Source organism: Rhineura floridana, chromosome 12, assembly GCF_030035675.1.
Source record: "Rhineura floridana isolate rRhiFlo1 chromosome 12, rRhiFlo1.hap2, whole genome shotgun sequence".
Lineage (NCBI taxonomy): Eukaryota > Metazoa > Chordata > Lepidosauria > Squamata > Rhineuridae > Rhineura > Rhineura floridana.
In genome coordinates, this window is record NC_084491.1 from 35,876,435 (window position 1) to 35,904,387 (window position 27,953).

The 27,953-nt window shown below is 45.6% G+C and overlaps 1 protein-coding gene across 1 annotated transcript in view; it reads right to left on the reverse strand.

The window, feature by feature from the left end:
• Positions 1–27,953, reverse strand: part of IGSF9B (immunoglobulin superfamily member 9B) — a 137,982-nt gene that overhangs the window by 8,385 nt on the left and 101,644 nt on the right. Inside the window, exons 13-18 of the mRNA XM_061592582.1 lie at positions 21,299–21,474; positions 20,350–20,576; positions 17,384–17,468; positions 15,693–15,854; positions 14,155–14,200; positions 11,688–13,322 (exon numbers count right to left, since the gene is read on the reverse strand). Coding sequence (XP_061448566.1) covers positions 11,688–13,322; positions 14,155–14,200; positions 15,693–15,854; positions 17,384–17,468; positions 20,350–20,576; positions 21,299–21,474 — 2,331 coding nt within the window. The remainder of the gene's footprint in view (positions 1–11,687; positions 13,323–14,154; positions 14,201–15,692; positions 15,855–17,383; positions 17,469–20,349; positions 20,577–21,298; positions 21,475–27,953) is intronic.

The window sequence follows — 27,953 nt, forward strand, 5'->3', positions numbered from 1 at the left end:
TCCTCCATTAATTTGTCTTTTTTGCAAAAACAATACAACACATGATGCCATGGAATGGCATGATGTATTGGCCACATATCAAATTATGAACCAGACTCTGTAGAATTTGGGCTCCGAGCTTCAAATTGCCAAGTTTTTTTCTGAACTGTCCAGCTCACAATCATTCAGAACAAGTGATAACTACTCTATAGCAAGAGAAGACTAACGGGGCACCGCACAGCTCCTGAGGCTCCCTACCAGTGTGTCCAACACCCAAAGGAGAAAACACCTAGATGAGATGCATGATTTGCCCATCCGGTGCAGCATCTTTGAATGCCAACAACAAAGGACAACTGGAAAAAGTGGTTCTACTGGTGAGCAATGGCAGAAACCAGAGTTTATTCTTTCTTTGCATCTTCCTTCCTGGCTGTAGGTTGAAACAGAGAAGGAAGAAATGTAAAGGAGAGACGCAGGCTCTTTCCTCCAGGATGAGACACCATGTTGGAAGGTTGCAAAAAGCATGGCATTACCTCAATTAGGAATGGGAGAGAACTTCAATTCAGTTTGCATTTAAAGCCAAATCCATCAAATTTGCACTTCCCGAAACAATATGAGAACCGAAACACAGCCGTCCTTCGATATTTGCACTTCATCCAAATTTTGCGATTCAGTTCTCCAAACAATGTTTACAAAAGAGCATATATTAGGGGAAAGTGTGTATAAAAATGAATATATTGGTGAAATTAACATACAAAATAAATAATATTAGGAGAAATTGCTTGTTGGAATGTTCGTTAGTCAAAACTGCATACACAAACGTGTTTACTGGGAGAAATTCACAGTAAAATGCTGAAGAATTTTCATGAGGATTTTTGTTTTTAAAAAATCACAAATTGCTGCAGAACTGAATTTAAAATTGGAGAAAGGAGAAACGGAGAGAACTGAAATTAACAGATCCTTCCATCCCTCTCCTCAATAAGAGGGCTCTCCCAATGCACTGGATTACAGGCTCTCATACTCTGAAGCTTTTATAAAATACAGAGGCCACCACCCCCTCCATTTTAGGGGACTGACAGCCATCTCAAAACTCTAGGAAAAAACACCTATGCTTGAGTGATACTGTTGTAGAGCAATGTGCAAGCCGAGTCAATGAAAGATGCTAGAGGAACAGCAAGGGCCCTATGCTCTTCCCAGCCCCAAGCATTTTGCTACCGCCCTGCCAGCACCAGCAGCAGTAGCAGCAGCAGCAGCAGCAGTGCAGTGAGATAAGAGGGAAGCTGATAAAGAGCAGGGCGCACACCAGATAAAGGCATCCCTTCACCAGGTCTGCAGGGACAGCGCAACTTGTCTACACAACATCTTTTCACCATGCTGACAGGAGAGGGATGGAGAAACGGGTGGTGGTAGTCAGGGAGAGAAAACACAGGTTGGGAAGTGAGGAGACGGGTGGGGAGAGAAGACAGCAGAAAGGAGGGAAGGAAAGAGGAGAGGGAAAGAGTAACAATGGAGTGAGAAAACAGAAAGCAAAACTTAAGATGATAATAATAATCATGATAATAACAATAATAGTAATAGAGAAAAGCACTTAGACAAGAGGACTTTACAACTTCTCCAAGCCAGAACAAGTGTGAAATGCATGCAGAGGACTGGCACATGGACAGCCTTTAAAGGGGAAAACTCTTTTCTTCCAAAAAAGACAGACAGACAAGAGTCCTCGTACTCCAAAGAAATACACCGGAGTGACAACTGTGCAGGGCACATACAAGTCCTTGCCACCCCAACCTAGGCTCATCTAAGGCTATGAGCAGAAGGCCCTGTCCCACTTGAGGGAAGAGCACACAGGACACCAACTTGCCTTGTGGTTTTTGGGTTTCCCACTCGCGACAGTGATGAGATTAAATGGAAAGGATGAGATTGACCTGTTTTGGTTAGCAGACGTTCACAGCAAACTGAGGACAAGCACAACTTTGAGCATCCTAAGATGCTGTGGGGAACACTGAAAAAGCACACAATGTGGTACAGCACACATGATTTCACTTTCTGAAAATCGGAGCTTCCAGTTTTATGAAAAATACAAGCTTCTAGCCCTTATGAATACAAAGATACATTTTGAAAGTATGCAGGCAATGCCTGCTGTGATCCCAGAAACCAGACAGAGTATGTGTGTGTGTGTGTGGGGTAAAACTTCCAGTAGTTGGAGGCAGGATTTTAGCACCCTGTATAGTTTTTTGCTCTCCCTTAACCAGCAAAACTAGAATAAATTATATGAAATAAGAGAATTATTGCAAATTATGCATAATTTGGTCAGGGCATGGTATCTGTCTTTTACTGATGCAAAATATGAATTGTCAAAAGTGCAGAAGTGTGTGTGTGTACGTATGTTGTACATACAGCCCTGAGTAAAAAAAAAATTAAGTATGCGTAGAGGTGGTGGTGGTAATTAGGGTTAATGTGTCATAACAACACAAACCAGACCATGGCTCTGTGGTAGAGCATTTGCTCTGCATGCAGAAGGTCCTTGGCTCCATTATGTGGATCAGGTAGCAAGTGATGTGAAAGACCTCTGCCCAGTGGGGGCTTGTGGCTCCATGTCAGTGGTGCAGTGGAATCTGCTCCAGGTTATCGTCTGAACTTTCAAGCACCCTGGACAGCTCCTTGAACGTTTGGGTTAATACCTGAAGCAGATTCCACTGCCTCACTGACATGAAGCCATCAGCCGCCACTGCCTCTGCCTAACATCCTGAAAAGCAGCTGCCGTTCAGAGCAGGACAATACTGAGCTAGATTAACAAACACTCAGACCTGACCTAAAGCAGCTTCCAAAGTTTGGGTCCTGTCTAGGGCAAAGAATGGGGAACCTGTGACTACAATACCCATCCTCCCTGACCATTGGCCATGTTGGTTGTGGCTGATGTGAAATGGAGTCTAACACCACCTGGAGGGCCACAGGTCCCCATCCTTGCACTAAAGCAAACCCAGCTAACAAGTCTGGTGGGGCAGCCTGCCAGGCATTTCAGAACCCTCTGTGTTTGGGGCCTCCGATAAGCAGCCATGGGGCATATTGGGTTTTAAGTTGGGGAGTCCTGGCATAAATCATCCAGGATCTTAAGCATAACCAACTTGCTGCTCACTCAGCGTAACCTCCTACTGAAATAATTTTCCATCATAAGAGAGTCATCCAGAAACATTGCTGGCAATGTTCCAGATGCCCGTCCAAATTTGTTTGCATCCCTGTGGAAGAGAGTTGATCTAGGGCTGCACAAATCTCATAAACCATGCCCCTCTTCAGTTTTTATGGCTCTATAAAACAGGGGTGTTATGTGTGTGTGTGTATGCTTGAGTGGGTGGGTGGATTTATACTGGTCTGATCGTAAAGCGACCACAACCCTTCACCCGCTGACAACTTTATAACCCCAAATCATAAAGCAACCACTTGGCACTGCCCTTTATGGAGTTTCTCCCTTTTCTTTTTTAAACAATAACAACAGAGTATACCGTTGCTTATCATCTGCTGGTTTTCACACTTGGCAGAACTAACCCAACCCCTCTCACTTAAGGAGACCCCTCCCAGCAAATCAATGTCACAAGCCATAAATCAGGGCCTGCACAACATGTTGCCCTTTTGGGCCAACCAGGCATTTATAGTAGCCCATGAGGGGTTCAATTAAAGCCCCTGGTCTGGTTGTCTGCTGAGAAGAACTGCGACAACAAAGACTTTGCATCAAGCATTTGGCATGCTACCATACAAGGCTGGTGGTTTGAGGTTTAGTCAGTGGGTCACAGTTCATCCTGGCCTGTCCCACTCCCTGCACTTGCAGCATTTCAAAATGCTCTAAATCAGCCTTTCCCAGCCTTTGGGTCCCCAGATGTTGGTGGACTACAGTTCCCATAATTCTTGACCATTGGCCCAGCTGGCTGGGGCTGATGGGAGTTGTAGTCCAGCAACATCTGGGGACCCAAAGGTTAGGAAAGGCTGCTCTAAATCTGACTAGGACTGGTTCAGGCATTAGTATGGCGCTGGATTAATTGCAGCCGAGTGTATGAAGCAGACAACTGTATTCAATGGCGCTGCCTCTGAAGGGATATGAAGCTCTCTCTGTAACAATGGCTTATTCAAACACGCAAGTCACCAATGGATGCTGCAGTCATTAACAGGACCAATCCAAGACATTTTGCTGCCTCGAGGCAGAGAAACAAATGGTTTCTCTTGCTCCAGAAAGTCAAGGTGTATAGTTTTCAAGGCCAGCCAAGTTATTTGAGGCAAGCCCCACTCCCAGTCCCTGCCACTATAAATGATAATATAAAAAAATAACAGCTTGCTGCTGTTTCAGGACACCCAAAATCAGCTGCCTGAGGTGGTTGCCTCACTCTGTTTAAAGGCAGGGCAAAGGATACACATCGGTGATGTAATCTCATACACAGCATTCTCTACTGAAAGGCCTCTGAAGAGGGTGTTTGGAAAGTTCCATTGGTATGGTATAATGGTTAGAGTGTTGGACTAGGACTTGGGTTCAGAGCTCTAATCAGCCATGAAGCTCACTGAGTGACCTTGGGCCACTGTCTCTCAATCTAACCTACCTCACAAGGTTTGTTGGGAAGAAAAACTAGGAGAAAGAACATGATGTATACCACCTTGAGCTCCTTGGAGGAAAGATGGGATATTAATATAAATAACAACCGGTGCAGACCATAGCAGCTCAGATACAGGCTGGGCTCACTGCTTTAACTGTATTACTGTATTAATTGATAAGCATTTATTGTAAGCCAAAGAACATAAGAACATAAGAAAGCTTAGTGGATCAGGCCAATGGCCCATCTAATCCAGCAACCTGTTTTCAGAGTGGCCAACCTGATGCTTATGGGAAGCCTGAAATCAGGACATGAGCGCAAGAGCACTCTCCCCTCCTGTAGTTTCCAGTAACTGGTATTCAGAAACATGCTGCCTCCAACCAGAGCTTGGAAAAGTTACTTTTTTGAACTACAACTCCCATCAGCCCCAGTCAGCATGGCCACTGGATTGGGCTGGTGGGAGTTGTAGTTCAAAAAAGTAACTTTTCCAAGCTCTGCCTCCAACCGCGGAGGAAGAGCAAAGCCATCATTGCTAATAGCTACTGATAACTTTTTCCTCCATGTATTTGTCTAATAAGCCTCCTCATGAGGGCTTGCTGCCATAGTTCAATGGATCTGCCTTGCATGAAGAAGGTCCCAGGTTCAATCCTCGACATCTCCAGGTGGGAATGGGAGAGAATCCTGCCTGACACTCTGGAGAGCTTCTGCCAGTCAGTGTAGACAAGCCTGAGCTAGATGGGCCAGCGATCTGACTCAATATAAGGCAGCTTTGTATCATAAACTGTGGAGGAATTCCTCATTATGGAGCACCCCAACGATTCCCACCACTGCCAGCCTTCAGATGCCAAACCAAGATGCAATTATTTCCATCTTTTGGCCTAGTGGGTAAATGATACCTGTCTGATCTTCTTAATGGGGTTTGGGTTGTATTTAACTATGTTGTACTCAAGCTAAGCCCATTGCAATTAACGGAACTAAGTTAGTTATGCCCATTAATTTCAACAGGTCTGCTCTCAGTAGGATTAACATTGGATAAAACCCCCATTGTTAGTTTGTTTGTTTTGCTTCTTTTTGAACTTTGCTGAATGGTGCAGAATTTATAATGATAATGCATGTATTGCTTTATTTCAGAATTTTCTATACACTGCCCTTGCTCCAGAGCTCAGGATGTCCCTATCTTTCAGGGCTTTATAAACTACTGTTAACACTTTGATGTGCGTGTGTGTGTAAGAAAAAATATTTTTAAAGAAGGAAAGAAACAAAAGTAGACCTATGAGCTAATAGACTTGCCTGGCTCCCTCCCTGTTAGTAAAAAAAAAAAACCTGCTCCGATGAGCTTGGGCGTTCATGTGAACCAATTTAATATTGTATCTTATAATAGTGCCTTGACTATGCTGCTGAGTCATCATAATCTTTATTATTAATAGTTATTATCCTACTAGGTTGTTTAAATTGTTATTGGAACTCCCTGATACCTGGTTTTTTTATGCAAGGAGGCTGAAGGATTTTCCAAGTTAAAAAGATAAAGTCACATGACTGAACAAGTCACATGGAGTCTGAATCTGAAGATTCCAGGGCCAGTGCTATCACCTCAACTAGGCCTTTCACATATTTTCCCCCTCCCTCTCCCAGCTAAAGTATCAGCCCATTGTTTACCCCTGCTAGTGACTATGTGGTGTGCACCTCCAGATGCAATTAACTGAGGACCAGTGGAGTGGTCCCCTGAGTCTTCCTTGTTTCTTTTTGCTTCCCTGGACTCCTTTCTGGCACCTTAAAGTACCCTATGCCTCTTTCATGGCTAAGAATTCTCACACACACATGCACCCCTTCTGAGATTGAGCACTAATATTGGGGTGTGAGCAAGGGTTGAAGGGTTAGCATCACATGGGCCACTATTGCATACTTCCAACTGGTGCATGAACTGTGATATGGGGAAATGACTCTTTAATCCCAGAATGAGCAACAACAGAGGGTTGGGCCAGATGAGACTCAGTTGCTGACCCCCATTGACGCATGTTCTTGCCTCATACACAAGTGTTGGAAGTTGAGAGAAGTATAGAGAGAGCTCTGTCAAAGCCCCTTGCTGCTGCTCACACTGACATTTGCATTCCCACGTCACAATACAGATCCTGCGTCTTTGCATCTCTTATGCTTTCTCCCATGTGAACCTCGCAAAGGGGAAGGGTCAAGATTGAAGAGTTACAGTGGATCAGACAGGAAGCCCATAGGGCACCATAGTACTGCTGGATCAAAGTTGGTTGAACCCTGGGGGCTGTCAACTGGGCTGGTGAGGGGGAGTTCCCAGGGGGCTACTTGCCCCCATGTTGGGGCACAGGCTGTCCTTCAGACTCTACTCCCCACACAGCTAGGGGAAGGCATGTTCCTGAGGTGCATCCCAAGTGCCAAAATGGTTTTCACCATGTCCCTTTAAAGCAAGCCACCATTAAAGATGACCTGAAAGATCGTCTCGCACCTCATACGCCTAGTCGATCACTGTGCTCTGCAAGTAGAGGCCTCCTCAAGATACCATTTCATCAGGAGGTCCATTCTGCACAACACAGCAATCAGGACTTTAGTGTTGTGGCACCTATCCTTTGGAATTCCCTCCCCTTAAAGACAGGTGCCATCTCTGTTGTCTTTTAGGCATCAACTAAAAACCTTCCACTTTCAACAAACCTTTTAGGATCAGGCCTTTATCTGCATCTGTATTGCAATTGTTTTACAGATGTTTTCATTGTTTGCTGCCCTGGGCTCCTTTCGTATAAATTAAATACATTTCTGGGCACGCACTCCCCAGTGAGGTGCGCCTGGCACCTTTGCTGCATCTTTTTGGTGCCAAGTAAAGGCTTCTCTTTTTCCCCATGCTTTTGACAGACTAAGATGATACTGTTTGTTATTAGTGTACTGCCAAAGCTTCCTGTGGCTATTATGGGGGGTTGCTGTTGGTTTATTGTTTTGTTTTTATGGTATATTTATTTTTTTTTTAACAGTGCTGTAAGTTGCTTGGAGCCCTTTGGGAAACAAACAACAAACAAATCTAATAAATAAAGGAACAAACTGGCCACAGTCCTGCTTCTGTTGTGGTGGGAAAAGGTGAAGCACAAGCTAAGACCAAGGCAGCTTTCTTCTCTCTTAGCCACCAATCTATGATGGAACAAATGAGTGAACGCAGAGGCAGCTGGGGGCTCCATGTCAGTGTGGCAGTGGAATCTGTTCTGGGTTTCAGTCCAAACTTTCAAGAAGCTCTCCAAAATGGGTTCAGAACCTTGGACAGATCCTTGAAAGTTTAGACTGAAACCCAGAGCAGATTCCACTGCCCCACGGAACGTGGAGCTACCAACCACCATTAGCCAAAAGGGGTTCCTTTCTTCTCCAGCGTCCTGCCCTGGGCAATAACTGGCTGAAGAGGAGGGAATTAGTTGGCCCGGAATCTGCATCACTACAACAGCCACAAAATGTCACCCAACAGCAACTAAAACCCGCAAATACTATCTTGGTGCAAAATCTTTCTAACAACATCTTGTTTAGTGGACTTGCAGGTATTTGGGAATAGCTAAGCCTGATTAAATCAACAACAATGTTAAAGAACAGAAATCAACTGTCAAGAAGGAATGCAATAAATGTAGTCTGTTAACAATTTATGTGACAAGAACGTTAGAAGTATCAGGTGTTGGTGTGGATTATCTGCTTTTATAAGACCCAGTCGTGTAAACAACTGAGAGAATATGCATTTGAGTATATGTTTTAAGATCTGTAATATGACTGTATTATGATTCTATTATGCAAATGGTTTGGGTACTTAAATTTTGACACACACACAGACACACACAATCTTGTTGATATCCAAAACACAGACAGCAATGCAGGTGTTGCCAGGAATGCTTCTGCTGTTATTTGCCTTTTTTAAAACCTTACCACAGTTATCAGGATTAAGTTGACTCCTGCCCTACTTTGCTCTTCACTACCTCCACAGTGGCAGTGCAGCGAAGAAAGATGGGCAGCTCTCAGGCTCTCCTCTCCTGAGTACCTCTTAAGAGGAGAAGGGGTGGAGTGTGACAAAAGTCAAGACAGCCATATTGCGGCCTAGCCTCTGGAGAGGAAAGAGGCCTCTCCTTCCCCCCCGCCTGACACTAACATTATTGCCAGCAGCATGGTTGCTCCCATCTGCTTCCCCCCCCCAATTTCACTTTGTGACAGAAAGAGAAAGATTGATCCAGAATCCTCAAGTGAAACAGATTAGCAAGGGAAGTTGGCAAGAGGGGTTAGGATTTATGAGCCTTCACAAACTTGGAAGCGTATGAGAAAATGTGTGTGAGATGGCCAAATATATCTTCACATTTGTGTGCTGTGCACCTGTTTAACAGCATCCAAGAACAGAAGAATGTAAGAAGAGTCTGCTGGATCAGGACAAAGGCCCATCTAGTCCAGCATCCTGTTCTCACAGCAGTCTACCAGATGCCAGTGGGAAGCGTGCAAGCAGAATAGCACTTTCCCCGCTTGTGATTCCCAGCAACTGGCATTCAGAGCCATGCTGCACCTCTGAGCCTGGAGGTGGCAGATAGGAGCCATGACTAGTTGCCACTGATAGGTTTATCCTGCATGTGAACCTAAGACAGAGATGCACCACAGATTGAGGGAACCCAAAAGCCACAGAGACTAAGTGTGCAAAGGTTTGTCCTGGATTTTCCAATTCCTTATTCCCCTTTAAAGGAAAAAAATATATGTTACTGGGAAAAAGCCCCTTTGGAATCCCCTCCCATGCCCCTCACCCCAACCAAGCCCCATAGCCCAAGCACCATCCTTTCAGACATTGATCGCCCTTACCTATTGAGCTGAGGAGTAGCTTGTCTCGACAACACTGCCCAGATAGCTGAGATTAATCAAAAACAAAGCAGTTATCAACACCCGCAAGGAGCCAAGCTCCACAAGACATCAGCAAGTCAAAAGGAAAAAAATAAGTAAATAAATCCAAAAGGAAGAGTGCGGGGAAAGAAACCAGAACACAAAAAACAAACAATGCTGGAAAAACAAAGGGGGAAAGAAACAGAAAGAAGAGACAGGATGACTGAAGTGTATAGAAGGCATGGCTCCAAAGCACAGACAAGAGGGTGCTAACACACCAAGGGCATATCTACACTACAGGCTTAAAAAGAAGCTCATTGGCTGTTTCCTCCTCCCAGGGAATCCTGGGAATTGCAGTTGCATGAAGAGGGAGGGGCCAGCCTCATCATTAAGTTGGGCAACAAATGGTTTGGGGTGCTGTTAATGGGGAGCAACCTGGCAATGATTTGGGGGAGGACACAGTTGGGTTTTCAGCACTAAAATGTCTGGAGGCTAGGGATTTCTGATAGGTGTTCGGCACTTAAAAAACACACATTACTATTTCCAGGATTCTATGGGGGAAGCCATGACAGCTAAAGTGATATGAAAACCAGTACGACGTTCATAGTTCATAATGTCCTCTAGAGCAGAAGTGGGGAACCTCTGGCCTGCAGATGTAGCTGAACTTCAACTCCCATCAGCCTTAGCAGAGCATGGCCAATGGCCAAGGATGGATGGAATTGTGGTTCAGCAACATCTAGAGGGCCAAAGGTTCCCACGCTAGCGCTAGAGTCTCCTGAGATTTCCCCATCCCTGGCTTTTGAGTGTATGCCTTGGATCCATTAAGTTTGAGACTATCTATATGTACATTCATACATATGTTTAAAGTAGTGGAGGCTGCTTTCATTTAGTTAGTCCTTCACAGTCCCTTTAGTGCAACTACATCTCTCTTGTCCTACGGGTCTAATCTCTTAAAGCAGCAACCAATAACCATGCTAATTGGGCTTCTGAAGGCTTAAGAGCTTCCAGGCACCAGAGAGTGTAGGTGAAATACAAGGGGGCATCGCAAGAGGGTGAAAAGCCAGCCTCCCACACTACACTAAAATCTCACTGGGTTTTTTTCCTCACAGTGAACTTAAAGCAACCAACACTTAGCTCACATACCAGGTCGACCGCACATTCTAACTGCCCCAAGCTTTCTTTCTTTTTTTCCTTTCTCAGATGCTGTTGGATTCTCTCTCCCTTCCTGGTCCAAATTGATCTACCCGTGTTTACATCAAGCCATTAAAAAATACCCCACTCATTTCCACAAGGTCGGGGATCGAGAGAGAGGGAGGGGGGCTCAAGCTCCACGACATGGAGGACAAAACAATTGTTTCAACAAAGGCAAAAGGATGGAAAGAGAGAGCGCCTGCAGGTGCCGCAAAAGACAGAGGTGTGTGGGAGGAGAGGGAAGAAACAGACAGAAAGAGACGCTTTGCCTGGTGCAACCCTGGTACCTGGAAAACCAGCTGCAGTCCCTTTCATGGACAGGATCCAACAATGCTGGCAGCTTCCTGATTGGACTTCTGTGTGTTTGGGGTAGATTTTGGTGTTTGTTTGTTTTTTGGTCTTCTCTTTACAAGCTGTTCGTGTGGCTAATGCTCTCTCGCCTTGCCCAAGTCTTTTTGGGGGGGGTGCAGCACCCCTTTTGGAGATGGTGTGGAAAAAGGCGGCTTGTGTGGCCACGTTTCATTCATGATGGATGACAAACTCTCTCAGGGGGGAAAGAAGGATGTGAAGAAGGCAAAGAGCGGCCCCAAGGCCTTAAAGTCCCAGGAAAGTAAACAGCCAGGAACTAGAAGAGGAAAATACTGGTAACATCTGGGGCTGACTTGCTCAGCACAAAAAACACCCATCACCTGAACGTACAATTTTTAGACATTTGGACCCTCTTCATTTCATCCCAGCACATAACTCCCAAATAAAAAGCAAGCCTGGATTTTTATTCCTTCTGAGGGGCAGCGGGGGGTGGGGGAAAGGTGGACTCTTGAGATAACGGACAAGAAGCAACTGCAAACCATTCCAAAGGCAAGGCACTCAGTGAATCTAACGTTCGCAGGCAGTAGCCCAACACTGCAAGCTTGATTGGGGGGGGGAATCCTAGAAATTCCAACTGGAAGACATCTCCAAAAAGGATGCTGCAGTGTGCCTCGACATGGATTCAGGTGATGGCGGCAGGGGAAGAGCTTGCGGGAAGGAATGGGAGCAGGTGAGGTGGGAAGGGAAAGGAGGGCTGGGTTAAAGGGAAACAGGCAAGTTCCAGACACGGACACTTACCCTGAACTGGTTGTCGGTGTTGGCTCCGGCCTAAGAATCTCCTCCCCTCCCCTCCTCGGAGAGGGGATCTGTCCAAAGACGTCTATGGGCTCCATGGGCAGGGAGGGGCACTGAGAAGGGGGATAGCCAGTGCCCAAAGAGGTGAAGGCCATGGCCGGTCGGAAGCTGGGGCTCCCTCCCCGGCTGCTCTGGGCGGGAGATCCCGTTGACGGAGTAGACTTGCGGGAGAAGCTGACTGCCGCCGGAGGCTGAAGGGTGATCTCGGACATCTCTGCCTGATGGATGAGACCTGGCCGTGGTCTGGCACGTGCTGTCAGCTCTGGTGAGCTGGTGCGGGAGCTGAGGGGGCTTTGGGTCAGGGGGGAAAGCCTCGAAGGTTGTAGCACCACCTGATGTAAACTGGGCTCAGCCCTCCTGACTTGCCGAGGGCTGGGCCGAGGTCTAGGTTGGGGGTCGTACCACCTGGTGTCCAGGCCAAATGTGCTTGTGCCGCTGTGGCTGACTGACTCGGACGGCCCGTGGTAAGGCAACACAGGTATGCCCATGCCTTGACTGGTATGTCTTAGCTGCCCTTGACTCGCCATCGGTTGCATAGGTTTGTCCTGCCACTTGGTGGCGGCAGTGGGCACAGAAGGTTGGCTCCTGCTCGGTGACTTGCCCGTCCAACTCTTTGGTGCCTCCAGGGCCAGAATGCCAGGGTAAGATGCAGGGACCTGGAGGGAGGAAGGTGGTGGCCCTCTAGGAAGACTGGCCTTTGGCTGCATGCTCTCACTCATTTCACACTGGTGCAGCTGGTGAGGAAACATGATGGGCGAAGACTCTAGGCCACTGAAAGGGAACTCAGCCCTGCCCCATGGTTCAGGGGACCGGCCCCCTGTCGGAGTCTGGGTCAGGGGCAGCGTGCTATTGGAAGCATTCTCTCCATTCTCCTCAGGGATGGTGGGGTGGCCAAAGGGCCCTTCAGGATGCAGAGGAGGGGAGGACACAACAGAACTGAGAGGGCTGACCTCGGGCATGTAGAAAGGCGGAGGGTCCATCTCCCCAGGGCTGCTGCTGCTGAGGTAACCATAGTAGGGGCCGTGGTGGAAGGGCCTGGGGGCTGGAGGCCTGGCCTGTCCGGTAGCTTGGAGGCGGCTCTCCAGGGCACCCGTCCCCTCCAGGCCCCGATGAAATCTGGGAGTGTATGCTGGTGGCTGAAGGTAAGACTCCTGACTGGAAGAGAGAGGTGTCAGTTGGGCCTTGAGGGCCGCCACAGAAGCAGGCATCACAGGGTCATCGTTTTCTTCGTCGGACTGGCGGAACTCTGGGTACATGTCCGTCTCCTCCACAAAGGGGAAGCCCTCTATTCGGCGGGTCTTGAGCGAGGGCTCCATCTCAGAAGGATCCATGACAAAGCGGCCATCCGGCCCACGGCTGATGAGTTCGATGGGGGTGGTCGCCTCGGCTTCCGCTTCAGCCTTGGAAACACTGTATTTCTTGCTGCTGATGGCCCGCTTGGTCTTCTTATAAAGAGAGAGCTCCTTCTCCTTGCCGGGGCTCAGCATTCGCTTGCCAGGTGGGCCCTGATCGTCGGAGGACTCGGAAGGAGGCCGAAGTGTCCGGATGCTCTCGGGGCTTACTTTCCCAGAGGACAACCTGGGCCAGAGGAAAGAAAGAAAGGAAGGAAGGTGGATGGGTCACAGAGAAGGAAGGCCAGGGTCTGCGATTTGCTTGGCACCACAGCTGGGAAAAAAGAACATGAAAGCCTTCACTGCTTGTAAAATGAATAAGGAACGCTTGTAAGAGGTTAGCGAAGGGTGTTAGTAATATTACTTCTTCTTTACAAAGCCAAATCAGCCTAAAGTGGCCTTTCCCCAACTTGATGCCCTCCAGATGTTTTGAACTACAACTCCCAGCAGCCCCAGCTGTGCCGGTTAGAGCTGATGGGAATTGTAGTCCAAACTTCTACAGGGCACCAGGTTGGCCTAAAACACTGGATGTGTTAGAAAGCAACGTATAGGAGGAATGGGAAGTACTGTATATTTCTAACCAAGAGCCTTGTGGGCTGAGGCTGGAGTTTATCCTAGAGAGATATCGTGGACGGTGCACTTGCTCTGGCCTCAGAGCCCTTCTTCAGGTACAAAAGTGGGATAGGGATATAGAGCATGGCTGCCAGCCAGCTAAAAGCAGTGGCCTCTCCCTCTCTCAGCTGTGGCCACAGGGGCTTCTGTCTCACCCTGAGGACAGGAAGAAAGAGAAATAGTTTCCTTTAAAAAAAAGTTGTCCTTGTTTTTGTTGTATTCATGTTTATTGTTTTAACTATTTTATGTAAACTGCTTTGCAAGGTCTGCCTGAGAAGTGGAATATAAATGCCTTAAACAAACAAACCAATAAACAAACATTGGTCTCTTGCTTGCTCAATTTTGTTTCATATAAGGATCGCCTAGTAGAATCACAACTTGGAGGTCAACTGCGACACAATACTTACGGAGACTCCAAACTCTTCCTACAGTGGGTTATTGAGAGAGGAGGGTCTGGAAAAGAATAAAAAGGGGAAGGAAAAGATATCACACAATAAGAAACTGACCTTTACAGGCAATGGAAGCTGGTTTTCTTCCCTACAGGACTTGCAGAGAAGAAGAGTTCTTAAAATTAAATGTACAGGTCTCTTTGCACATATAAAATTGACATTTCAGGGAGAAGGCAAGGCCAAATTCTTTTTCTCCAATATCAGTTGTTTTGTGGAGGTGGTATTATTACCACTATTTATTTATTATCATTTTTCATTATTACGTATATATCCCACCGTTCCTCCAAAGAGCTCAAGGTGGTGTGCATGGCTATTCCCTTTCCCATTTAATCCTCACAACAACTCTGAGTAGGTATCCAATGCTAGACCTATGCAGAGTAGACCCAATGAAGTTAACAGATATGACTACCCTAGGTTCGTTAATTCCAGTGTATCTCCTCTGAGTAAGACATAGTTCAATACAACCCCCTATGAGGTAGGGCTAGGCTGAGAGATAGTGATTGATCCAAGATCACCTAGGGAGCTTCATTTGAACTTTGTGGAACTACATCTTTGTGGAGCAATCCTGTTTGCTCTGAACTTCTGTGGCTTTTCCCCAACACCGGATTTTTTCCCCTTGAATATTCCCTCAAATATATTGTTCTTTCATTGATTTTACTCACAGCATAGCACAGCAGTACCTCCCTCCCTCCCTCCCTCCCTCCCCCCCCAGCCCTCCTCCATTCAAATAATCCAAGTTCCAAGCAGAAGGAAGCAAGCCAAGTCTTGTCCGTGTTAAGGACTCAGGGCTTGACAAGGAGGAGGTGGGAGTGGGAGGGCACTGAAAGCTTCTCTTCTCCTTTCCTTTCCAAAAGGAAAACAGCCAGTTTCTCCTAAAGTGAAAACTGACCAATCTCAGTCACAGCAGAGGAGGAAATGGCAGCAATGCTGCTTTCCTTTCCTTTATCAATATTTTTGATATTTTCTTTCATTTATGGATATTTCCTTGCAAAATATCAACATTTTGAAAGAAAATATTGATATTAGTATCAACGTTTTGGGAAAGGAAAAAAATCAGACTAGTAAAAGCAGTGTATAGCGGATGAAGACCAAACTCAAATCGATACTGCCTGTCAATGGAATGCTTTTGAAGCCACACTGGCCAACAGATCCCATCCCTACACTGGATACCACCCAAGGCCTCATTCCAGCCAGTTTTACATGGCTTAGGTCTTGTGGCTTTGAATGCTTTTTGAGAGAAAGGGTTTCATCTTAGTCACACTCAGAGTAAACACATAAAAATGAATGGACATGACTAACTCAGGGCCAATGGGTCCACTTTGTGTAAAACTTAGACAGACAGAACCCAAAGCAGGCAAGTGGGAGTGTAGACAGACATTTGAAGTAGGGTAGCAGGGGGGATGGATAGTTTGAACACATATTCTCTCCCCTGAAAAACATTCACACTGAGATGGATATCGTGCAGGTTTGCCAGGAAGCATCACGCATAGGCTCACCTTTTTTGCGCTTGAGTTTCCGCTTGCGTTGCTTGTTGACAAAGCAGGCGGCTAGAGTGCTGAATAGTATGGCAGCAGCGAGGAAGCAAATGGTAGCAACTATTCCTGCCAGCACAGGCCGGGCCAAGCCTTCATCTGTCAAGTCTGGCTGTGGAAATATGTCTGGGAGAGACCGAAAATAGGAGCACCTCTTAGGACACTGCTCTGGGCACTTGGGCTTTTCACAGTGAGAATAAGAATAAATGAGTGGAATTCCTTTCATGGTACCTTCAGAAGATTCCATGTGAAAATTGTTGGTGTTGCCATGCTGCACTACTCTTGAAGGGGTTTCTGTGCCTTGGGACAATATTCACCATCTCAAACACTTGTGAAAAAAACAAGACTTGTGGCACCACAAAGACAGCAGTTTTATTGTGGCATAAGCTAGGGGCAGGAAACCTGTGGCCCTCCAGATCTCCCATCAGCCCCAGCAAGCATGGCCAATGATCAAGGAAGATGGGAATTGTAGTCCAGCAACATCTGGAGGGCCTGACCTCAGTTCCTTACGCCAGGAATAAACTTTCATGGACCAAAGTCGACGTCAGATTCATCAGTGGAGGCTGGTGGCTCTGATGTCAGTGGGGCAATGAATCCACTCCAGGTTTTATTCTAAACTTTCAAGGAGCTGTCAAAGGTGCTGGATTCACTATCCCACTGACTCCAGAGCCTTGGACAGTTCCTTGAAAGTTCAGACTAAAACCTGCAGCAGATTCACCGCCCCAGTGGCATTGGAGCCACAAGCCTCCACTGAGATTCATGAAATGTGATCTCCAGCAGGGTTGTATATGTGCATGTACACATATGTGCACACACATGCACATATAGGAGAAAGTGTAAACAGTAAAGTCAGATGAGAAATGAAATGCAAAAAACCCCACAATTTACATAAGAGCTTAAATGTATGCAAAAGAAGTACAGTGACTATACACAAGAGCTGTTTAATAATCATGTGATAAACAGCTGGAAAGTGATGAAGCAAGAACTTTACTGCTTCACACAGTAAGCAGTCTACACACACACCTAGAAGTACCACTAGAGGCCAGCACTGGATAGGACAAGAGCTACCATGCATATTATGCAGACTGAGATGTAGAATTTTGGACTATACAACTTCAGGCTGCAATTAGTGGTGTCATATATTTGAACGCTTCCCCATGCAAAAAATGTCCTGTGTGTAGTAAGTAAGCACACCGGACAGAAAAATTTAGAGCAGCCCTCTCCCTGGTGTGCAGGAATACTAGAATCTAGGTGCAACAAATTTGTAGCATACAAAAACACACCATGATGGTGGAGTCCAGAATTCAACATTTCAGTCTGCATAAAGTTACTCACTTAATGAATTAAGTTTAAAATGTAGCAGTTGCCTTCCTATAGAGGTGTAGTGCAAGCTCAAAAATATTAACAGTAAACATAGTGCTTCAAAATAAATATAATAAAAATGACAACAGAGGGGAAACTATTCCGTACAGTGGCCTGCAACACTAGAAATCCTGAGCCAACAGAAAAGCATGTACAGTACAGCCGAGATTCAAGAACCAGTTCTGAGGCCATAATCAAGAAGGCCCTGCTCCTCATAATTATCTTGACTTTACAAAAATTAGAGTTGACTGGTGAAAAAGCTTCAAGGGAGGTGGAGGAAAGCACTTTCTTACCTGTGCTGGATACACCAGCGATGTTGCTGGGTTCACTGATGAGGTCTTGCATGACAGCCAGAACTCGAAACTCATACCACGTGTCCTACAGGGTGAAAGATGTCGGTCATCAATCACAATCAGCTGTCACCAATGTTGATGTTCTCAATAAAACACTAATGCCACCATGAATCATGGTTTGTTTGTTTATTTATAAAATTTATATCCCACCCTTCCTCCCAGAAGGAGTCCAGGACAGCAAACAAAAACACCTTAAAAACAAAAACATATCTGAAAACATCTTTAAGATGTCTGTAAAAACAAATCTTTAGAACATCCTTAAAAAGTCTATTTAAAGTGTCTTTTCAAAAAATCTAAAAACAATTCCAACACAGATACAGACTGAGATAAGGTCTCTACTTAAAAGTCTTGTTAAAAGAGAACAGGGAACATGAAAATATATCCACTCAACAGGGAGGAAAAAATGAGAACAAATTAGTCATATTTGCCCATCACTTGATGGCTCAAAGCCAAATGGATGAAGAACCTCCACTGAAAAGCATTGGTTATAAAAGCTCTTTTGCATCTGGAATGGCTCATTCACACATGCAAGTAACCCCTTTCATGGTCATTATGTGACATATATCTATGTGTGAATCAGCCTTCCCTTTCACACTTGAAGATTCCACTCAGAAATGACTGGATTTTCTAGCAGTAATGACTGTCTGTAAAGGAAGAGAAGCTGAGTCTTGTTGGGTGGTAGCCAAATGGTAGACTGAAGGGATGGCAAAATGTTAACCTTGGCATCACACAGAGTTTCAGGATTCCTCCCTGAATACAAGGCACCACTTAAAAAGATTCACTATGAAGATAAGGCAGAACCACATCAAAACATTCAGTGACATCATGTTGGAGTTCTGTGCTGGGATTAGCAGATTTCCCTTTTGCCATGCTTTGATTTTTCCCATGGGTTTGTCAAACCCTGTGCTCTGCTTCTCCTGAATTCCAGGTGAAATAAGAGAATTTTTAAAATGAATTCTAGAACTAGAGCATGCAGTTTGCCATTTTTTCAGTTCATCAATATCTGCCCCCAATATGTTACTGAAATGCATTTCCATACCGATAACACACTGAAGAAAAAAACAATCCTGATGTGATCTGCACCACAATTCGTTCTGTAAGGGGCTTACCGAGACACATTGGTAGGGCACCACACAAAAAGACTTGATACAATGATACATATTCACTAATAGGGGAAAAAAACCTTGCAGTTTAAGAACATACCTATAGCCAACAGATATTTCTATCAAACTTTAAAAAGCAGGGAAATTGGGCAGCTATAGAGAATGCACCAGGGAACAAGAGACGTGACCTCCTCTCTGAGATGTTGTACTGCCCTACAAATTTGTCAAAATGCAAACACAATTTGAGTTGCTCTTTCACAGTCCAATCCACTTCCTGAGTAGCTTGGAAGAATTTGGTAACATGTGCCTCTGAACATACAGTGAGTGGTGGCTACACCTGCCATCTCCAAAGATGGAGAATTACATTTTTGTATGTTTGTTGGTGTTCTTACTTTCTTCTTTCCTGTGTTACTACTGCTTCTACAGAGAATCTAACCTAGAAAATTATATTTCTCCCATTATTCACCCTAGAAATCTGTGTCAAATTATGCCTTTCTTCACCTCATCTCCCTTGCTCCTCCCTTCTTCCCTCTTCCCTCTTCTCCTCCCCCCCCATGGTCAGTTTTATTTTAAAGTTTGTGTTTATGTTTTACAGTGTTTTTAGTGCTTTTGTTTGCCGCCCTGGGCTCCTGCTGGGAGGAAGGGTGGGATATAAATCAAATAATAAACAAAATAAATAAATAAGTATGCTAAGCATGATTGCTCAGGAGTAAATCCCACTGAACTCAATAAGCATGCAGATGATCGAACCTGCCCTCCTCCTCCCTTCCTCCTCCTGCCTTCTCCCATCCCCCTCCTCCCCTCTGCCCTTCCTCCCCTCCTTACTCCAAATCAAAAGACTAACCCAAATTGTGTTTGCATTTTTACAAATTTGTAGGGCAGTACAATATCTCAGAGAGGTCAGGTCTCCTGCTCCCCTGGTGCATTCACTATCGCTGCCCAATTTCCCTGCTTTTTAAAGTTTGATAGAAATATCTGTTGGCTATAAGTATGCTCTTAAACTGCAAGAGATTTTTTTGCCTATTAGTGAATTTATTTTTAGTGTAGTTAGTGAAATATGGATATTTATAGTTTTTAAAAAGGAAGAAATTTGATGAGAAAAATTTCAGAAGCATCCCTAGTTTTTGTTTTAATATATTTTAAAGTCTGTTTTTAAGATGTTTTAGAGTGTTAGTGTTTTGTTTGCCACCCTAGGCTCCTCCTGGGAGGAAGGGCAGGATGATGATGATGTTGATGATGATTCTGAGAGGGGGATAAAAGTACGGACAGTGTGTTATACTCTCCCAGCATTACGGGAACATTTCTGGTGGTCTGAAAGCTTGTTTACCAAGGAACACCTTGACGTCTTCTGTGGAACAACTTCTACAGAAGATTTGGGGCTATGTCCTAGGACAGAGTTCTCCAGCTTTGAATCCAATATGTTGTTGGACTTCAACTCCCATCATCCCTGACAATTGGTTAAGTTCACTGGGGATGATGGGAGTTGCAGTTCAACAACACCTGGAGACCCAAGGATGTATGTACAGTTCTAGAATGTACAGTCAGCTCATACGGAGTGCTGGGCAGGCTTATTAGAACGAACTTGCTTTCCTCAGAGAGCAGTCTGAAACACACCCAACACTCCCCTATGGTTGCACATTGCAGGCAAAGATCAGCAGTCAGGCAGACAAGATGTCTGTCAGGGAAGCTTGACCATTATTACTGGCATTCTCACTGAGGAATCCCTATTAAGTTCAAACAGTAGCTCACTCTCATTTCCTGGAAAAAACACCACATTGCATGTTTAATTTGTCCTCAACTTACCTGAGTCAAATCCTTGGCAAAAAAGTCACTGTCACTGCCCAAGATGGCATCATCTAAAATCTCCCATCTTTCTCCTACCCGAAACTCCATGATATAACGGTCAATCGGAAAGCTATGATTGGCTGGAGGGAGCCATGACAATAAGACTCCTTGCTGTGTCCGATTGGCTGTTAGGCACCTCGGTGGAGTAACCAGCACCAGGGGTTCTGGAGTTGTGACAGGGAATGCTGAGGATAAAAAAAAAGGAATGGGAAGGGGGCAGGAAAAGTAAACATTTAAAAAACAGATATAGGTAGAAGTCTCTAAGGGTGGAGCCGGGTCTCTTGTTTTACATTTGAACCATAACACATTGGATCTTACTGCTCCTTATGCCTGGAATGTCCTCTCCGAATACCTGATTTGAGCCACCTCCCCTCTTTTCCCTCAAATGTTTCCTCAAAAGGCATCTCTTCCATGACACTTTTGGCTCAACCTTTCACTGCATGCCCCACTGAAACAAAGCATGTCATTACATTTCCATGTTGGCTTTTCTCTTTTCTCCTGCACTGTCAAAATTCACATTGTAAATTCCTCAGGGCAGGGACCTTAAGTTATTCTGAAACATGCCATCTGCTTTGTATATAAAAATAATCTTCTACATAGTTTGAAAGGTGTTTGGTTGTTCTCTATGCACTTGGACACCTCTTAAGAGATCTTAACCAAACTTTGGTTTCTGTGGTGAAGGAGTGGGTTTTCATCTATGTTTGGATACAGTTGGATGCCATTTTGAATAAAAATGGCAGACCGAACTTTCCAAAGCTGCACTGATTTTAACCAAATTTTGCATGGTGGTTCCTGAGATCAAGAAACAGGTTTTCATCTATGTTTGGATACAACCGGATGCCATTTTGAATTAAGATGTCATATTAGTTTATGGAACCTTGGATCATCAGAGTTCGCTGGGGCTCACCTAAAGTATTCACAGTGACCACCTCACTGAAGGAGCTCGTTCCTAGCTTGTTTTGAGCCAAGACACTGAACTGGTAGGCAGTCTCCGGTTCTAGATTATCCATGAGCAACCAACTGGGGCCAGTCGGTACTGGAAGAGAGAGCCAGTCATGAGGTCCAAATTGTGCCCGCTTCATCCTGGCAAGACAGAAGAAAGACAATCCAAGGGACGAGCTCTTTGGAAGAAATCAAAAGGAAAAAGGAGAACAAGAGAGACAGAGAGAGAGAAGAATGCAGGAAGAGGAGGGAAAGACAATCCCTTAAAGAACAGTGGAGCTACTTGAGGGATAAGTCCAATGGCACCCAGGACTCTACTAAATAACGAAGTCTGCACCAATGTGACCCAGATTTCATGACAAGCAACACTGGATTCTGTGACCAAAATCAACCAGGCGCATTTGCATTAGCACTCTAAATTTGCAAAATTTATTCTGCTCCTGTTAGTTACACAGACAGCTCTGAACCCCACACCCTCTGGCTTCCACAGATCTTATATAGAAACTCCTCCAGCTCCTGTAATTTTGACAGGTGTTGCCCATATACATATTTTCACAATAAAATGGGCTAGAAATAATGAGAAACATGGAAACTGAATTCTGAAAGCAATATTTAAGTCTAGATATTGCATTTCTTCTCTCTCTCTCTCTCACTCACTCACTCACACACTCACACACACACACACACACAGAGTTCTGCTATTTTGTACCACCAAGTCTGTGTGCAAGATTCTAAAGGCTTGTTCTGTTACAATTCCGGCTTGCCACTCTAAACCTGGGTTTCCATTCACACAGACATGACTAATGAAATTATGACAGCCCCCAACAGTACAACAATAATCAGAAATGATATGTTTTCAAGAAGCCATCCTGCACTTGTGGGTATTTCGCTGCCTCAGCCTCTCATTATTTGTCATGGCAATCTGAACATTTATTACTGATGGCCCTCCCCATGGCATAGTGCCGTCTCTGCTAACAGACATGCAGGTGGAAGTCTAGGCTGACTCACAGATCATCAGTGCCAAACTAACCACAGAGCCAAATGTTGCCTTCAGCTAGGCTCACCTGCACAGCAGACCCAGCAAAGATTATGCCCAAATTAGGATTCCATTGGCTCTGGGCACATTCCAGGCCCTACTGATGCCAATGCAACTGAAAGCAGTGTATCAAAACAATGCAATGGAGGATTGTCAGCCCTATCATAAGGCACAGTGAGGCAGCCACCTCAGGGAGCTGATGCTGAGGGATGGGGCGTGGACGGAGCTGTGTGTGCCACACAGCCTCATCTGTGGCCCCCTAAGCCAGCCTGCTGCCCTTAGCAGCAGTAGGGGATGCTGTACTGTAGCCAATATTGAAATAAGATTCAGCTGCCAACTGACTGGCGTTTGTCCATGAAACTGAGCATCATCTTGTCCTTTGTCTCAGGCAACAAAATGTCTTGGGCCAGCCCTGGGACTGCCTGTTTACCTGAAAGCACTCCTTTGAGCCACTAACCCTATATAATACTTCAATCAAAAACATCTGCTGGCAGCACTAGGTGCATGTGCTTAAGAAGAAGCCAGCGGAGTATCCAGGCGATACAACAGAAGCCGGAGGGATGGGGCAATTTTGGCAGCAGCATATAGGGCAAAGGTACCAACCCCCTTCAAGGTCCCTTAGCCACAGCTGGACTTGAATCGGAGCCCTTCAAAAAACACAATTTGGGAATCCATGGGGTCCACTTTTAGGCCCAAGTAGCTTTCTGGTTTGTGTGTCTTGCTCCGTCCCTCTTTACCGTTTTTGCTTCCTGAACTTTCTTGTTCCTGTATAACGTCTCTTCCTGTTGGCAAACTCAGCCTATGGACCAAAGCATCTATGGCATGCACAAACTCTGATCCTCACCCTCAGTGGGAGCTGAAGCACCTTGGACAGCTTCTTGAAAGGTTTGGACTAAAACCTGGAGCAGATCCACTGTCCCAATGACATGGAGCCACCAGCCCCCACTGCTTACCTTGCCTACCTTCTCCGGCCAACCCTGATACCTGCTCTGCTCCTCTCCTCTGGTCTGCCTTCTGCAAACTGACCTCAGCCTGCCTCTCTGGCCAGTGACTTTGCCTTGCCCTTTGGTTAGATGCCCTAGAATGCTTCCAGCATACAAAGGCACCGGATATATTGGGCTGATTCCAGTGTTCTCTGCTCACTTGTGCAAGGACTCTAGCTCATTGGGTGAGTTTTAACATTGCACAACATAGGAAAATCCAACGCAACAGTTGGGCTAGCAGAAACTTGTTGCACAACAGATTGTCCTGGCTATGGTGGAACAAAGTTACCATCAACCAGATTATCCATTCTGTTGGGCAACAACATTCTGCTGATGCAAAACATTTCGCCAGCAGAACATGTATACCGCTAAGTGAATTGATAAAACCCATTGACAACAGCTGGAAAGAGAAACCTTCAAGAATGCCTGTGGAGGCGGATAAGGCCCTACTGCACAGGCGGGCCACCTGTGGCTCTCCGGGCCACCTGTGGCTGCCAACCTAATTTCAAAAAAGTCCTCTGCAAGCAAGCAATTCAGACGTCTGTCAAAAGTGATCAGTCTGTGCTCTGGCAGCCTACTGGGCAAGGGGGAAGGGGGGGAGAGAGAAAAGGGGTTGGCCCATCTCCTTTTTGCTTTCAGCCCCCCTCCAACTGCTGGCTTCAGCCCTGTCCACAGTCGGCAGGCTCCCTCTGATAAATTACTGCTGTGGGAATACAACCCTAGACAGAGAAAAGAGCCAGCCCCTGGACATTCAAGTTGTGCATGCAATCACACACCTTGGAAAATAAAAATGCCCAACTGTAATTCACTTGGGGGAAATGAATAAATAAGAGTTCAGCAGGCAAGAGAATCCCAGGATGTTGATTACAAGCGGAGGGAGAATTTAATGTGGCACCAATAAGCAGGACCAACAGGCAACAAGATGTAGCGCTTTGCCAAAGGAGCAAAGCACACAATCCCTTAGGGCAGTGGCTTTGAAACCAAGACCTGGTGTACACTGGGCTTCCCCAAAGCTCAGTTAGTGACTCCTCTATAAGAAAGTCAACAGTGGTGGAGCAGCTTCCCTTAAAGACAGCTTGTCTAGCACTACCAATGTTCCCCTACAATGCTATGCCCAATCTTGTAAGAGCATTGGGAGTGTTCTAGGTTGTGTTTAGTTCATTCAGGGCCATGGTGGGGCTCAACAGGCCCAGCCAGTGTTCTGTGTGAAAGAAACATGCAGCATAGAGCAGGCCCCAGAATCCTTTGCAAAGCACTGGAGTCCTGTAACAGAAATGCAGGACTTCCTCACCAGATGAGTCGGCATGGAATAGGTTCCCTGGAGATGGAACAGAAATGTTTATTATTTATTTATTACGTTTTTGTCCCACCTTTCCTCCAAAGAGCTGAAGGTGATGTACATGGCTCTCCCCTACTCCCGATGTTATCCTCCCAAGAACCCTGTGAGGTAGGCTACTCTAAGAGACAGTCGGTTGTATCCAACGTAGTGTTAAATTAAAGTCATTTAGTGGTATATTTGGTCCACTGGTGAAATGTTTTGTACCAGTGGAATGGTGTTGTGCAAGAGAATGCATAAACAGGCTGCTGGTAACTTTGTTGCACAACAGATTGTGCAATCTCTTGCACAACAACTTTACGTTGCATTGGATCCCTCTGTTGTGCAGCATTAAAACTCACTGGTCCACTAGCACAAGAGCCCTTCAGCTAATGGATACAGAATGTTGGATACAAACCAGTGACTGGCTCCCAAGGTCACCACCAGCAAGTTTCATGGCTGACCGGGTATAGAACCCTGAACTCCCAGGCCCTAGTCCAACACACTAACCACTACACCTGACTGGCTCTTGTGGAAAGCCACTCTGCCTTGGACCATCCAAACAGGAAGTATCTTATAAACCACAAAGCCTGTTTAAGGCAGAAGGAGCTGCCACAGATTCTTGTGCTCCTTTGCCAAACCTCTGGGAATTTCTTGTGCAAGCCCATGCCAAAAAAACCCCAAAACCCAATATCTGAAAATATCCCTGTTTCTCAACAGTGCGATGGGGGTAAAAACTGTCATGAAAGCTGACAGCAGGCAAGAGAAGCAGCCTGCTGTTCCTCCTCCAAGGTGAGGCGCAGCTTATGGAAGGAAGCTGAGTTAATCATTCCTTTTTCAAGGACATTTTAAGCACAAAGGCAGCTGCATGAATTTTGTACTCTAGGCCTATTCCCTTGATCAGTCTGAGTTTATCCCCTTCCCTTCCCCCCTCTCTGTCTCTCTCTCATCTCCTTCCTTCCTTCCTTCCTTCCTTCCGCCTATCTTTTTGCCTTTCTACACAATCACAAAGCCCTCCCCTTCTCATGCTCCATCATTATCCTCTTCCAGCAGCCAAGCAGATTTGATGATAGAGAAGCACATGTCCAATCTTTACTTTATCAGTAGACTCCATCTGGTTAATTTGGACCATCGAGGGGAATTGAGGGGGGGAGATAAGGAGAGGAGAAAGGAGGAAAAAGAAGACCCCCAAGGATTTGAGATGAGAAACACAGCTGACACATAGGCCAAGGTCACCTCTACTTTTCCATCAGAGTCAACAGAAGGACAGAATGTCAATCAGCTTGGAGGCCCTTTAGCAACATACGATGCTGCCTTATACTGAGTCACATCAATAGTCCATCTAGCTCAGTATTGCCTACCCTGACTGGCAGTGGCTCTCCAGGGTTTCAGGCAGGAGTCTCTCCCAGCCCTACCTGGAGATGCTGGGGATTGAACTTGGGACCTTCTGCATGCAAGGCAGATGCTTTACCACTGAGCTACAACCCTTCCCCTTTCTGCCACACAGTCCACTTCACAGGGCAAGAAGCGTGTTGCTGCAGCATTTCATGGTCTGCCTAATCTATGCAAGGGCTTGAAATGGGAAGGTAGGCAGCTGCCTTATACCAGATCAGACTATTTGTCCACTGACCCAGCACTGACTGGCAGGGGCTTTCCAGGGCTTCCAGACTGGCAGGGGCTTTCCCAAGTTACTGGAGCCTTGCAGATATCTAAATTAAGCGAGGAGAGATGGCAGGAGGTCCATGTAAGCGCTGGCATAAATTGATGACATCAGGAGCATGCACCATAGTCTACACACTTCCACAGCAGGGAAAGCCACATCCACACTACAATCTGCACGCAAGCTGAAAGGCTCTAGAGTAGATTCCAGGGCAAAGATGTCTAGTGCAGCCTAGTCTAGTGGGTCTAGTGCAGGCCCACTGGGATTTGGTTGCTTGAGACTGCAAAAACAAGGAGACTGTCAATTCCCTGACAGACTTGGTCACACCCTATGTTGATAGCAGTGTTCACTTTGATAGCAAAGGCAAGGAGAACAGACAGCTCACCAAATTGGCCAATGGAAAAGGAAGATTAGGGATACGATTATCATGAATATTATTTCTTTATTATTTTATTTATTAGATTCATATCCCACCCTTCCTCCCAGTAGGAGCATAAGATATATAAAAAACTATGGAAATGGTAAAGATCCACTCAACAGAAGTATTCCAACAAAGCTGGACATCATTCTTTTTGCATTAGAAGCTATATCAAACAGGACAATCTGTTGTCCATTAGAACAGATTGGCCTGTTTGATATTGATTCCAATATTGATCCATATGCCACAGATAACAGCATGTAAGGGATGGCATGTAAATATGTTTTTAAATATGTTTTGTTTTAATATATTTTAGTGCCTATTTTTATGATGTTTTAGAGTGTTTTCGTTTGCCACCCTGGGCTCCTTCTGAGAGGAAGGGTGGGATATAAATTTAATAAATAATAATAATAATTGTAAGCATCTAAAAGATGGGTAGGTAGATAGATGATAGATGAGACAGATAAGATAGATCAGACCAGAGCTTGGAAAAGTTACTTTTCTAAACTAAAACTCCCATCAGCCCCAGCCAGCCATGCTGGCTGGGGCTGATGGGAGTTGTAGTTCAAAAAAGTAACTTTTCCAAGCTCTGGATCAGACCATAAATATATGGCTGGCAAGCTGCATTCGGCTTCATGAGACACAAGTGTTGTGCTTGGTTTTTATTCACTAAAAAGAAACAGCTGTGGGAGATGCTCTGGATGAGGACCATGGCATGGGGAAGGGGATTCAACCCTTTGCCTCCACTGTGGCCTCAATTCATTACTGCCCCCTCATTCCGTGGCTACAATTTGTCAAAGAGCAGCTGTAGGGGCAAAGCATCAAATCTCCTCTTCCCCCAGCACTGCAATTTTGTTCCAGATTGCCCTCATACTCCCATTGGCTGCTATTTAGTAAACAAAAACCAAGCACGCAAAGGCCAACCACATGCTTAATGTCACCTCTAGTCTGGACTGAAGCAGGTCTAGATCTGGTCAAACCCCACACATAGCACCTTGAGCTCTATCATGGAAAGAAGGGCAAGATATAAATGTAGAAAGCCGAACAAGTGATTAGCTTCCCTGTGACAGAGAGAGGCACTGTAGGAATGGATGGAGAACACCCTATTCTGTGCAAAGTCTGCACTGGAAGAGGTATCTTGAGTACACCTGATCCCCTCCTTGCTCGCCAAGAGTGCCTGGCATTCAAGCGCATCAGACTACAGTGAG